The 13,121-nt window shown below is 55.6% G+C and overlaps 2 protein-coding genes across 4 annotated transcripts in view; one reads left to right on the top strand and one right to left on the bottom strand.

The window, feature by feature from the left end:
* Positions 1-13,121, bottom strand: part of RPL38 (ribosomal protein L38) — a 797,591-nt gene that overhangs the window by 550,828 nt on the left and 233,642 nt on the right. The gene's annotated exons all lie outside the window — the stretch shown is intronic.
* SDK2 (sidekick cell adhesion molecule 2) overlaps positions 1-13,121 on the top strand; it is a 267,076-nt gene that overhangs the window by 111,444 nt on the left and 142,511 nt on the right. For both annotated transcript variants that reach the window (XM_033438412.2, XM_004275434.3), the window contains exon 2: positions 10,425-10,584. In XM_033438412.2, coding sequence (XP_033294303.1) covers positions 10,425-10,584 — 160 coding nt within the window. The remainder of the gene's footprint in view (positions 1-10,424; positions 10,585-13,121) is intronic.

Here is a 13,121-nt window from a genome sequence, read left to right as displayed (position 1 = left end):
TGCGCCCTGTGTCCAGTGGGGCCGTCGCCGGCCAAGGTAGACACTGGGCATCCCCAAGCCTACCAGCCCTTGCCCTCGGCTTTTCCAGGCCAGCGGGTGGCGGACGTTTCTCCATCCCCAGAGCTTAGGGGACAGGCTGAGAGTGGTACCCACGGGATGGAGAGAACTCACCTGCGAGGGAATCTTCAAGAGAATCAGCTGGGGGAGTGACAGATGCCATGTGGGACAAGTCTCCGTGGGCCTGGCCAGGCAGCTGACCCCCAAAGCTGAGCTTCGGCAAGCCCTTCATCCCTGGGGGTCTCAGGTCCCAGCTGTGAGACTGGAGAATCGCTCCAAGCTGGTCACCCTCCTGGGGGTCACTGAGGGGAAGATGCGTGTCATCCCCACGGCATCGTGGAGCTTCTTGGAAGAGATTCCAGGAGATAGGGAAAATGTTATCACTGCTTTTATAGCTGAAATGAATCTGAATACACTAAAATGGTAATAGCACCATTAGGCAAAAGCATTCTAATCGATGGTATAAGTTTAATCTCTGAACCCTCCAGCTGAAATGTATGACAGGTCTCCCTTCCCCTCTGTTAATTGCAAAATAAACCCATCGGAAACGAGAACCATCTTTTTTCATGCAAGGCTGGGGATGTTTCGGCGTTAATTTACCTGCGCGGTCCAGGCGGGAGGCCCCGGCTGGGAGATGGGCGAGCAGAGGTTACACCAAGTAAGGGTGAGGAATAATAGCAGACCCCCTTGTGTGGGTGCGTTGTGTCAGGCACTGGCCGAGCCCCTTCCCCTCTCCATAGGCCTATGAGATAGGCACCACTATCATCCCATCTTTCCGTTGAGGACCCTGAGATGCGGAGGGGTTTCAGAGAGATGTTCGGGGTCACATAGCTAGTGAGTAGCCGAGCCAGGATTCAAATCCAAGTAACCCCACTCCCAGGTCACAAACCACACTACTGCTCAGACCTGGCCATGCCAGAGCTGGAAGAACATAGAGGAATGTCGGCTCTCAAGAGGGAGGTGACCTGGCCGAGCTCAACAGCAAGTTCACTTGGCTTCTTCCTTCATGGCTGTGTGGCTTCCTGCACGTCAGACTCATTGCCAAGCTCTGGGACCCGGGCGGCGAAGGAGCCCCACCCCCACCTTCCCATGGCTGACACACTAGCATGGGAGTCACCACGCGTGCGGCCCTCATGTGCGTCCTGCGTGCTGTAAGGGACGTAATCCCAGAAGTCTGAGGGCCGTGGAGCTGGACAGCAGGAAGAGAGCTACAGAGCACAGCACATTGGAGCCTCGGAGGGGCAGCGGGCAGGACTGTGGCTTTTTTTTTTTTTTTTTTGGCTGGATATACAATCGGCAGAGCTGGCTTGGGGGAGGGAGGCTGGGAGCTTGGGACACACCCCCGCCCTTCACCAGGCTGGGCCCCTCGGCCCCACTCCCCATTCCCCAGGGCCGTGTCGGGGCTCAGTCGGGCTGGCTACCCTGGTGGCTGGGCGCCCCCTAATCAGATTAGATGTGTATTCAAACAAATTGATGATCCGTTCCATGAGATGCTTTTCTGAGCGAGAAATCCATTCGGCAGCAGCTGTGGAGGCCGAGGCATAATTGACTGTCGCCCCCCGCCAGGCCCCCGACGTCAGAAGGTGCCTGGTTCCTGAAGGTCACTGGCGAGGATTAGATTAAGGCGGGCGAGAGCCTCCTTTCCTAGCTAATGAAGCACTTGGCATGCAGGCAGCACCGAGGCTGGACCGGGCATCTGCCAGGAGACAGGGAAGGGGCATAAATTAGCATCTCATTTGTGGGCGAGGCAGTGGGGAGAAGGGAAGCCGGAGGGGAGGAACCAGGGGGCTGGGGGCTTCGAGGCCCTGGCCGGGTGGGCAGGAGCCAACAGGCCGTGTCAGGCATGGGGCTGGGAGGGGGAGGGGCACAGCTGGGGAGCCCGGGGTCCTCTGCCTGCTAGCATCTGCCTGCTGTGCGCACGCCGAACATTTCTTGTGGGGGCAGGGCTCCAACACCCCCATGCATGGCTGATCTTCCGGGTCCCACAGCTCCCTACTCCTGAGCCCCCGTCCAGGCAGCTCCCCAGGAGGAATCGCTGACATTATGCAAAATCTCCTGCAGCTCTCCAGCCGTTCCTACCCAGGTCCTGAACCTTTGCTCAAGGCTTCACCAGCCATCCCTAAGCCAGACTTGATTGTTGAGCCAGCTTGGAGTGGCCCTGAGGGAGCTGGATTCAGAAGACTCAGATGTGAGGCATTCAGGAGACTATGGGCTCTATAAGCGGGATGCCTCTGAGTCAGGGGAGACGGGTGGGGCAGTGATAGCGCCCCTGGCTCCCGTTTCCCCATCTCCTCCCCATGCAGTCACCTCCAGGGGTCTGAAGGGCAGAAAGAGCATCCCGTAGGTGCCAAGCGCTGAGCTCCGAATCTGACATACGTTCGCTCCCTTGGTCCTCCCAGCAGCCTCTGGGGCAGGGGTTGGAATCTCTTCCACGGACAGACAAGGGAGACTCGGGAGGTTACTCTGCTCAAGGTCACACTTTAGTTGGCATAGCAACTGGCATTTAAACCCAGTTTCTCTTCTCTTCCCCCACTGGGACCTTCAAGCCAGACCCTAGGGAAAGGGTGGTACCTGGGGGCTTACGTGGGGAGCAGAGCTTTGAGATGGGGGCCCCAGGTCAGCGGCTCCTTCCCAAGAACCCCCGGGGCTCCGACCCCTGCCTCGTCTTACTTGGCCCCTCCCACCCACATCTATTCATCTTCTGGACTCGGACCTCCCTTAATCCCAGGCTTCTCTCCCTGCACCCCACTAGCCCAGCCCTCCAAAACTCCACCCCTAGGTGGACCCGTCTCCCCTGGGCGGTTCTGCCCCATCATCCTTCCAGTATCCTCTGGACTTATGCCCGGTCAGCCTGCCTGGTTCACCCTCACCCCCAATCTAGTCCTAGGGCCGTGACATTGGAGGCTGGGGTAAGAATGCCCCTGCCACACAACCGGCGTGGCCCCTGCTTGTGGCTTCAAAGCCACGACCCTGAGAGAGGCCACCATCCCTCACTTACCACCCGTGAGGCCACGGGTTGGGATGTGAAGAGTGGGACAGCTCAAGGAAGCCCCGTGCCAACTACAGAAAGGTCCAGGACTCTAGAACCTGCCAGATCTGGGTTTCCATCTGTGTGGCAAGGTCAAAAGACCAACCGTTCCTGAGTGTCAGCTTTCTCGTCTGTAAAATGGGGATAAAGGTAGTACCACCCTTGAGAAGTTCTCGTGACACTTAACTGAAGAGATGGACATAAAGCACTTAATGTGTGGGAAGTTGCATAGGTCGTATGAAATAAAGGCAGCAGGAATAGATGTGTAGGGAGAAGTGGGGTTTGTGGAGAGGGGCCTGTCCAGAGCCCCTGCTTCCTCTGACCCGGGGCCCAGCCTGCTTAGGTCTGTGGCCACCAGCCAGCTCCAGGGTGGGGACCAGTTAGGAGGGTATGGAGGTCAATCCAGGACAAAGGTGACGGTGCAGAAGCTAGGGGGTGGTGAGCTGAGAAAGTTTGAGAGAATCCCAACCTCCACCCCGTCCCCGAGCTTTCCAGAGACACTCCCGATGGCTGTGTAGTTACTGCGGGAGAGCTGCTAAAAGAGAGAGACTTTGGGGTCTTTCAGAGCTGGGAAGGGGACTGGTCCAGGCCCGGTGCCCCGTGAAGCTGGCTCTGGAGGGCAGATGGACACCTTTTGGCCAACTAATTGCACTGGTGGTGGGTGGAGGTCTTCACCCTGACTGGCACTGCCAGCTGGCAAGGGTCTGGCTCCAGGGGAGGTGGGGTTCCCAGGCCTGGGCTGGCTGGGAAGTCAAATCCCAGGAGAGATTGGGGGGGGACCCCTAGAGAAAGATGACATTATTGTGCTGGGGGCTGAAGGGAGGGGAGAGGTTGAAGTTGAGATAAGCGTCTGTGTGGGGCTATTTCGCCTGGAGCTTGGAGTAGAAGGATGACGATAAGTGTATTTAGTGGGAATTTGGAGGAAAAGCCAGCCAGGGGCCCCCTGAGCTGTTCTGGGAAACGAGGAGGAAGCCCAGGACTGAGGCCTCTTGTCCACCTCTGAAGGCGGCTCTTCCTTCAAGAGGCTCAGGCTCTGGTGGTCAGGGACCCCCAGCCACGCCACACCCCCGTGTCCCGTGCACACGGAAGGCCTGTCCTTTCCTGCGTTACCAGCAGGGCTGCCCGCGACTGTTGACCCTGCCCAGTCACATACGTGTTTGCATCTGTGTGTACACATCTGATCATAAATAAGCAATAAACACATTTGATTATGAATAAACAATCCACACCTGTGGGACGCAACGGAAAAGTTGCAAAAAAGCGTAGAGTAAAAAGTAAACCCCTCCCCACCCAGCCCCCAGCCACCCAGTTCTCCTCCCTAAAGCGTCATTGAGCCCAGTTTCTTATGTGACCCCCGAGAAAAAGCCCGCGCCTATACAGGCAAATCTATTTTTATCCTTGAAAAAAAAAAAAAAAAAACCAAACTTGTGCACAAGTGGTAGCAGATCACACACCCCGTTCTACACCTTGCTTTTCTCACTTAACAGTAGCTCTCAAAATTTGTTCCAGAGCCTTTCGCTATAGAGAATTGTATTGTTTGGAGGTGCAATCATTTCTTTAACCATCATCACCCTCTTGACAGGCATTCAGGTCACTTCCGAGCTTTTGCTGTTACAAAGCATAGTGTTGCCATGAAGTGCTGTCACTTCACTCGTGCACGGGTGTGTGTGGAGGAGAAATTCCTTGAAGAAGTGGGGGATGGGGAGGTGCATTTTTAGTTTCGACAGAGTCGCCACATTGTTCTGCATAGGTGTGGTACCAAGGACAGTCCCCAAAGCTGTGTGCGCGACACCCGGGTCTCCGCGGGTCGGCCAGCCCGGGGTATTATCGCACTTTCAGATCTTGGCCGAAGTGATAGAAAAAAAAAAAGTGTCTTATTGAGTTTCCCTTGCCTTTCTCTTATCACGAGGTTCAGCATCTTTGTCTATGTTTCAGAGTTACTTGCAATTCTTTTCTGTGAACGGTTCATATCCTTTGCCCGTTTCTCTGTAGGTTTGTTCATCTTTTTCTTATTGATTTATGGGAATTTTTTTATATCAGGAAGACGAGCGCTTTGTCCCTGATAGAAGTTGCAGATATTTTCCCCCCGTTTGTCATGTGTTGCCTTTGGTTTATGGACATTTTTTTTCCATGCAAGATTTTTATATAGTTGAAGGTATCAATCTGTTGTATGACTTTCTGGAGTTCGTGTAGTACTTAGAAAGTACTTGGCGAATTCTTTTGCTTCGCCAAGATTGTATATTTTAAAACCCCGGTGATTTTTTTCTAGTTCTTTTAGAATTTCATTTTTCTTGTTTAAAACATTGATCCATCTAGAATTTAGTTTGAGGTAAAGTGTGAGGAAGAGATTCCGCTTGGTTTTTTTTTTTCCCCCAGATGGCATCCTGGTTTTTCCAAGGCCATTTGTTGAATAATTGATCTATTCCCCACTGACCTGAAATTCTACTTTCGTCCTGTCTTAAATATCCCATATATATTGGGGCATATTTCTGGCCTCTCTCGTTCATTGCTTCATCAGTCTATTTGGACAAGAACACACTTCTTTAATTATTGCAGCTTTATAATAGAGTTCAATATCTGTGCTAGTCTCCTCTGCTTACCATTCTTTTTCAGAATTTTCTTGGCTATTCTTTCGTGGTCTTTTAAAATGTGCACTTTCAAATCACTTTGTCTAGTTAAAAAATCCTCTGTGTGTGTGCTTTCAAAGTGTTGATTCTGTCCACTGTTCTCCTCCATTTCCGGTTATCCCTTCCCACTGAGAACGTGGCTAGCAGGCCTGCTGTGTACAGTAGTCCAAGTTGTGTACTGCACAGTCCTAGAACTAAGGACTAAGGTTGAGAGGAGCTGCTGGCCCTGCCAACAGGGTATGAGCTCTTCCCTCCGGGGAATCTGCCCATCTACATATCCGATGAAGAATAAAATAGCTGCCTCTCCTATAGCGTGCGCCAGGCACCTTCCTAAGCACTTTATGTTTTTTAAATTATTTAAGCGTCACAACAAATATATCCCCAATTTACAGCTAAGGAAACTGAGGTGCAAAAAGTCGAAGTAACTTGCCCAAAGTCAATGATTTGTGCAGTCATGACACAGATCTGTTCCTGCGCATAAGCACGCGCGCGCACACACACACAGAGATAGATTCACACTCAGACATACAGATACACATGCCATCAGATATGCATGCAGACATACACAGAGACACACACGTGAACACATACCTGCGTACATACACAGATGCACACAGGCACAGACGCTCAAAGACACGCACACACACAGACACAAACGCACACGCTGCTGTTCCCACCAGCATCCTTTTCCCATCAGAGTCTTTCCTTCGATGGCTCACACACTCCCAGTCCCCCTGCTTTGGGGCAGGGCCAGTCCATCCAGGAAAACCGCCTGGCTGGACTCCCTGCCCTGGCTCTCAGCTCTGCATAGGGCCTCCCTCCCAAATCCCTGTATCCAGAGAGGAGGGGGCCTTTAGCCTTTCAGGAAAAGGAGGTATGACCGCATAGCAGGGACTTGGGGAGGGGAACCTCGGCTTCTGCCAGACCGCCTTGTTAGGATAACCTGGGATGAGGGATGCAGCTCTGAGCTGGGTACCCAGCAGGTTCTCAGGAATGGCTAACCGCATCCCTCCCCCCTCCACTTCCCCCAAGTCATTGTCTCCAGCGGCCTCTGGAATCAACTCATCCAAGCAAAAGCCATTCGGCTCCAGACTGGCACCCCACCCCACCCCCGGGAGAGCGTGAGGAACGAACTGGCAAATGCAGACATGGGGGCGCATCGCCCAGGGAGTCGAGTTGCGGAGGCGAGGGTTTGGGTGCAGAGCGCGTGTGCCCGCGCGCGCGCACCGACTGTTCTGGCTCTGAGTCGGCCTGCCTCGAAGGGATTTAATCAGTGGGGGCTGGGAATGTTGTTGTTTTTAAACAAACAGGGGATGACAGGAACTAACAGAGGGTTCTTTTTTTTTCTTTTAACATCTTTATTGGCGTATAATTGCTTTACAATGGTGTGTTAGTTTCTGCTTTATAAGGAAGTGAATGAGTTATACATATACATATGTTCCCATATCTCTTCCCTCTTGCGTCTCCCTCCCTCCCACCCCTCTAGGTGGTCACAAAGCACCGAGCTGATCTCCCTGTGCTATGTGGCTGCTTCCCACTAGCTATCTATTTTACGTTTGGTAGTGTCTATGTGTCCATGCCACTCTCTCACTTTGTCCCAGCTCACCCTTCCCCCTTCTTAAAGACTCGATTCAAAGGGCTCTTGGAAGCTGCTGGAGAATGAATGCGCCTTTGAAGTGCGAACGTGTCCGTTTGTTAAACTGAGAGCGAGCCAGCTGCCTCCGAGGGGTGGGGAATCGTTTTCCTTTGCAAATGGGGGCTTGCCTCCCTCTCTGCCCTCCGCCACCTCCAGAGGTGCGCTAGGACCCCAAAGCGACGGATCCGGCGTGGCGGCCACTCTCCCAAGACACACTCTAGAAGAAGCGCCTTTCCTTTTTTTCTTTTTTAACATCTTTATTGGAGTATAATTGCTCTACAATGGTGTGTTAGTTTCTCCTTTATAACAAAGTGAATCAGTTATACATATACATATGTTCCTATATCCCCTCCCTCTTGTGTCTCCCTCCCACCCTCCCTATCCCACCCCTCTAGGTGGTCACAAAGCACCGAGCTGATCTCCCTGTGCTATGCGGCTGCTTCCCACTAGCTCTCTATTTTACATTTGGTGGTGTATGTACGTCCATGCCACTCTCTCACTTCGTCCCAGCTTACCCTTTCTACTCCCCGTGTCCTCAAGTCCATTCTCTGTGTCTGCGTCTTTATTCCTGTCCCGGCCCTAGGTTCTTCATATCAGTAGGCGCCTTTTCAACCACCTTGAAGGCAGTGTGCTCACATGACGGTCGTTAAGAGTGAGGGAGAGACCTGCGAATAGGTAGCGTCAACTCCGAGATGGGAACGTGCGCGGTCACACAGAGAGACGAGGTGGGGCAGGCTGGTCCAGGGTGCGCCTCTTGCGCGTGTCTGCACCTGCCCTCCAGTGGCCCCCAAGGGGAGGGTCAGTAGCAGGGATGGGGTTCAAGGAAGACCCAGCCACGCAATGTCCAGTGGAGACGGAGGGGACGCAGATGCTGTGCAGCCCGCAGGTTGACCTGGGCCCCAGACCTGCGTGACGGCTTGTCTCGAGCTGTCAGTCTGTGTGTAAGCTCAGAGTGAGGCTTTGTCACAGATGCTGAACCTTATCTGAAAACCAAGGGTGCCCAATTCCGGTTAAATCTGAGGGCGAGGCCCCACGGACGCTCCAGAGATTCAACGTGTGATGCGGGAGGGGCCCCGACGCCCCCACCCCTAGTGCGCTGACCAGCCTGCCAGGCCGCGTCTTGATTCACTCCCTGCCACCCTTGAAGCCACCCCCTCCCCGACTCCTGACACGTGCCCCTTCCTCTTCTTTGGTTTGTTCCATATCTTAGGCCAAAAGAATAGTGTCTTGTGGTTTTCACCCTCTGGACCCCCAGGGGAAAGTTAGCACTCGGACCAAGGCATATCTGGGGCATCGAGGTTGATGGAACACCCACCCTGGTGGGGACACCCACTCTCTGATGTTGGGGAAGAAGTGCACATTTGCAGAACATTTACTCTGGGCCAAGCACGGACCTGGCATTTTCACGATTCCTGTCTTATTGAACCCTTGAGATATCAAGGTGGCTGTTTCTCCTCCCGTGTCTCCTGGTGGAGAAACTGAGTCTCGGAAAGACGAATGCTTGTCCACGCCCAGGCAGCTGGGAGTCGCAGGCTGAGCACAGACAGGAACGTGGCGCCAGGACCCCTCCCCCACCACGGGGCTGGAGGTCGGGACGCCCGGTGCCTGGCTCGCCAACAGCTTCCCGGCTTTGAGCGCTGCCCGCCCCTCGGGGCGCAGTGTGATGGGTGGAAGGTGCTTGCACTTGCGTCTGGCAAGTCTGGACCTGACTCCCCTTTAGCGGCACGTGGCCGTGGGGTCCCCGAGCGGTATCCCTTACCACAACGGGAGCGCTGCTGTGAGCGCCGGGTGATACGTGGGTGAGCCGGTGAATGGTGCTTTCTGGAGCTCGCTCCCTCCATCTGTCAGATGCAAGGGCTCGGCGGCGGCACGAACTCCGGGAGTCTCGCCTTAAGCCCATCTTCTCCTCCATCCACGTTCCACCTTCATCAAGGCAGGTGCGGGACTCTAGGTCTAGCCTGCAGGGCTGGCTCCTCCCCTTCCAGCTGTGCTGCCCTGGGCGGGTTTCTAACCGCTTTTCTAAAAGGGGATTATGATCCTGTCTGGTTGTGGGCTTGCGTGTGGATTAAATGAGCATATGCTAAAGCCCCAGGAACAGCCCAGAACCTAGCAGGTGCTTCAGTCCTTGTGTTGTCTCCAGATCCGGGCTCCTCCCCCAGCCCAGCCCAGCCCCTAAAGGGCAGGCCTGCTCAGTGGTGGGCTTGGAGGCCCTCTCCCCGTTCCCCCCTCTCTCCCTGTCCTTTTGTCAACCCCCTTGTCTGTTTCACTTCTGCCCTTTTTCCCACTGGCCAGAGAGCAGAAGGCCTCTATTTCCACCCAAAGCGGTTGGTCTGAGTGGTCCCCTTAAGTCCGGGATCCGGAGTGTGTTGTCTCCGTCGAGGGCAGCCGCGGTGGGGGGGGGGGCGGGGGGGGGCTCGTGCTTGGCTGGACTGAGTCAGGTCACAGGGTTAGGGTAGGGAGCATAGCAAGCGCTGGACCCACACCCACGGCCCAGCAGTGCCATTTCCTCTGCCCCGACGGCAGCCTGGTGTGCGAACGGGGAGGCCGAGGCAGGACCGGGGATGGAAGACCCGGGATGGGAGACCCAGGACCCGGGATGGAAGATCAAGCAGCCTGGCAGTGGAGGGGCCCGACCGGAGGGACTCTGCCCTTGATGCCTTTGCAGGGTTTCCTCCAGCCTTGGGAAGCAGGATTCAGGGCAGCCCCGTCACCCGCCACTTCTGTCAGCGCAGGTGTCCCTGTTTCCCTTTCCCTTTGGCTGAAGTGCAGTAAGCGCCGTCGACCCCCCCCCCCTTCTGCTCTGGAAGGAGAAACCAAAGCAAAGGGTATGGACGGGTTGGGGATCCCGAGGGGAGAGAGGTGGAAGGTACTGGAGCGGAGGGGTGACAGCAGTGGCGGTGAGCTGGTGGGGTCTGGGAGGAGGGTGGCGGGGAGAACTCACTCTGAAGACAAGTCCTGCCCAGGCACGTGACCTTGGCAGGTTACCCGCTGCACCTGCCCCGTCTGCCTCGGGGCCTCAGGGCTCCAGCTGAGCCGCCGCAGATCACCAGCAACGTTGTGTCTCTGTTTCCCGCAGATGACGTGGCCCCCTACTTCAAGACGGAGCCGGTGCGAACACAGGTGCACCTGGAGGGGAATCGCCTGGTACTCACGTGCATGGCCGAGGGCAGCTGGCCACTGGAGTTCAAGTGGCTCCACAACGACAGGGAGCTGACCAAGTTCTCTCTGGAGTACAGGCAAGCGTGCCGCCCCTTTCTTCCCACCCGGCCGCCAGGGTCCTGCTGTGTCCTGAGGGGGTACCAGGGCACTGGGCAGGGGCGCCGTGTGGCGGTTTTGGTGGGGGAGCCCCTGCTCCAGTGTTGCTGGGAGGCTGGGGTGACAGAAGTAGGGGGCCAAGGCCGCCCTTGCCCAGGGTGAGAAGACGCTGCCCCGCTGCACCCGGCAGAAGGTGGCTGGGTGGCCAGGCAACCGTGGACGGGGCAGAGGTGATGACTGAGGTAGGGGAGCCCGCTGCCAGCAGCTAGACTGTGGCCACGGCTGTGACCAGATCCCCACCTCCCCTCCCCACCGAGAAGAGCCCTGCTCTCTCGGGGGAGCTATTGGAGGGGCCTGGGTCCAGCAGAGGGGTAGGGCATGCAGCTACCTGGGGTCTGTAAGGGGCAGACAGATTCTATTTGGGAGGGCAATTCGGGGGGGACATGGAGGTGGGACCTCCCCCGCCAGGGCCTTTGCGCTTATCTCCACTCCCTGCTGTGCCCTTGCACTGGGCTCTGGGTTGGGCTGCCCTTCCTTCCCCAGGACACTGCCAAGTGGGGATAAGGGAGAACAGAGAGAGAGAGAGAGAGAGAGAGAGAGAAACAGGGTCTCAGTGAGAGCAACTTTGCTACCAGAAGAGTGAGCAGTGGGGCAGCTACTCCCTAAGCCGGGTAGCCTCCAGCCTTTCTCCCGGCTCTCCTTCCCCCGGCTTCTGTCCCCCTATCTCGGCCTTTTTTATTGGCTCCTGACCCTGTGCCTGGCGATTAATCCCCAGGCCTGATGTGCATAATTGGTTTTGTTGGGGAAACAAGATTGTCTTGCCCTGGGGATGTTGATACAAATCTGCCACCAGGGACAGGAATGCAAATGACAGGAGGGAGATTTAATTGCTTGAGAATCGGTCCTTTCCAGAAAACCATCCTTTTCTTCATGAAGCAGGGAGGCCAGAGTTTGGGGTGACCCCCATGCCCAGGTTCCTTCTGCCCCAGCCCCGGCCTGGATGGGATGGTGATGAGAGCCGAAAATTCGGCCTCTGTGCACCAGTGCCAAATCTCAGACACAGAGTTTGGGGTGAAGTAGAAAAGAATAGCTTAATTGCTTTGCCAGGCAAAGGGGGACACAGTGGGCTCATGCCCTCAAAAACTGTGTCCCAACCTGTGATGATTTGGTGAGGAGTTTTATAGCAATAGTTCAAGGGTGGGGTTACTGATAAGATTAGGGTGTATGCAGGGCCTGCACTCCTTTAATCTGGCCTCAGGTGGTCTCTTTTTTTATATATATAAATTTATTTATTATTTATTTTTGGCCGCATTGGGTCTTTGTTGCTGCCTGCGGCTTTGTCTAGTTGCGGCGAGCGGGGGCTACTCTTCATTGCGGTGCGCGGGCTTCTCACCGCGGTGGCTTCTCTTGTTGTGGAGCTCGGGCTGTAGGCGTGCAGGCTTCAGTAGTTGTGGCACGCGGGCTCAGTAGTTGTGGCGCACGGGCTTAGTTGCTCCGTGGCGTGTGGGATCTTCCCGGACCAGGGCTCGAACCCGTGTCCCCTGCATTGGCAGGCGGATTCTTAACCACTGCGCCACCAGGGGGGCTCCTCAGGTGGCCTCTTGATGAGCTTCTGTGGTTCTTGAGGTTATCAAACTGTGACCTTCCCTCTGGAATGAAGAACGCTTCATCCAATAGTTCATCTTCCATTTGTTGGGTGTTTAGTTCTGTAAAGAGCTCAAAGATACTGTTGTGTGTATCCCTTGAGGAGGGACCAGGACCTGCCCCAAGGCTGCACTGTTGTTTCTTGACTGCTCCTCCCTTGTCTCTGCATCCCCTCCCTTCCCTGAGTAGCAACTGTTCTGATCTGCCCTTTGGGACTCAGGGAAGGTCATGGAGGCTGAAGGCTATTCCCTTCATACAAGAAGTGGGGGACACAGAAAGACTTTGGTGCCTAGGATCCCCACGAGGTTCTGCTTGGTTTCAGTGGGAGTGGCCAGTTTGGCAAAGGAGGGGGCAGGAGAGGCCGGGGCAGGACGACCACCCTCCCCTCTGTGGCTGGTGAGAGACCGGGACCAGGATGCAGGAGGCCCTCCAGGGCTGGCCACGCTGGGCCTCGGTTCTCCAGGGAGCCTCCCAGGGTGGTCCCCGTGATGGTTTTCAGTGGAGCCCAGAGCCATTCTTGAATGCTGTCTGGCACCCTGGGCAGTTTTGACCGTGTCCATGAAAAGCCCCTGCAGCCGCTTGGATACTGAACATGCCTGAACGGGCACCCCAGGAGCACGCTGATGGCATGCCACGCTCTTAATGGTGCCCTTGCCCTTGTCTTGAGCTGGAGGCAGGACCCAGGAGGAGGAGGAGAGTTGGTTCTTGATCTGTTTCACAGCCATTCTTTTGGTGCCTGAAGCTGCAGGGACGTGGGGTGGGCTTTACACAGAAGCAGATGCTGGCTCAGCCTCCGGTTCAGACTTGCCCAGCGATGGAATGGGCTTCCTCGGGACACAGTCAGCAACCTGTCCCTGGAGGCATCCAAACGGTT

This window comes from Orcinus orca, chromosome 19 (genome assembly GCF_937001465.1).
Source record: "Orcinus orca chromosome 19, mOrcOrc1.1, whole genome shotgun sequence".
In the NCBI taxonomy this organism is placed as follows: Eukaryota; Metazoa; Chordata; class Mammalia; order Artiodactyla; family Delphinidae; genus Orcinus; species Orcinus orca.
The sequence above is the reverse complement of the archived record's forward strand: the minus strand, read 5'-3'. Positions and strand labels throughout refer to the sequence as shown.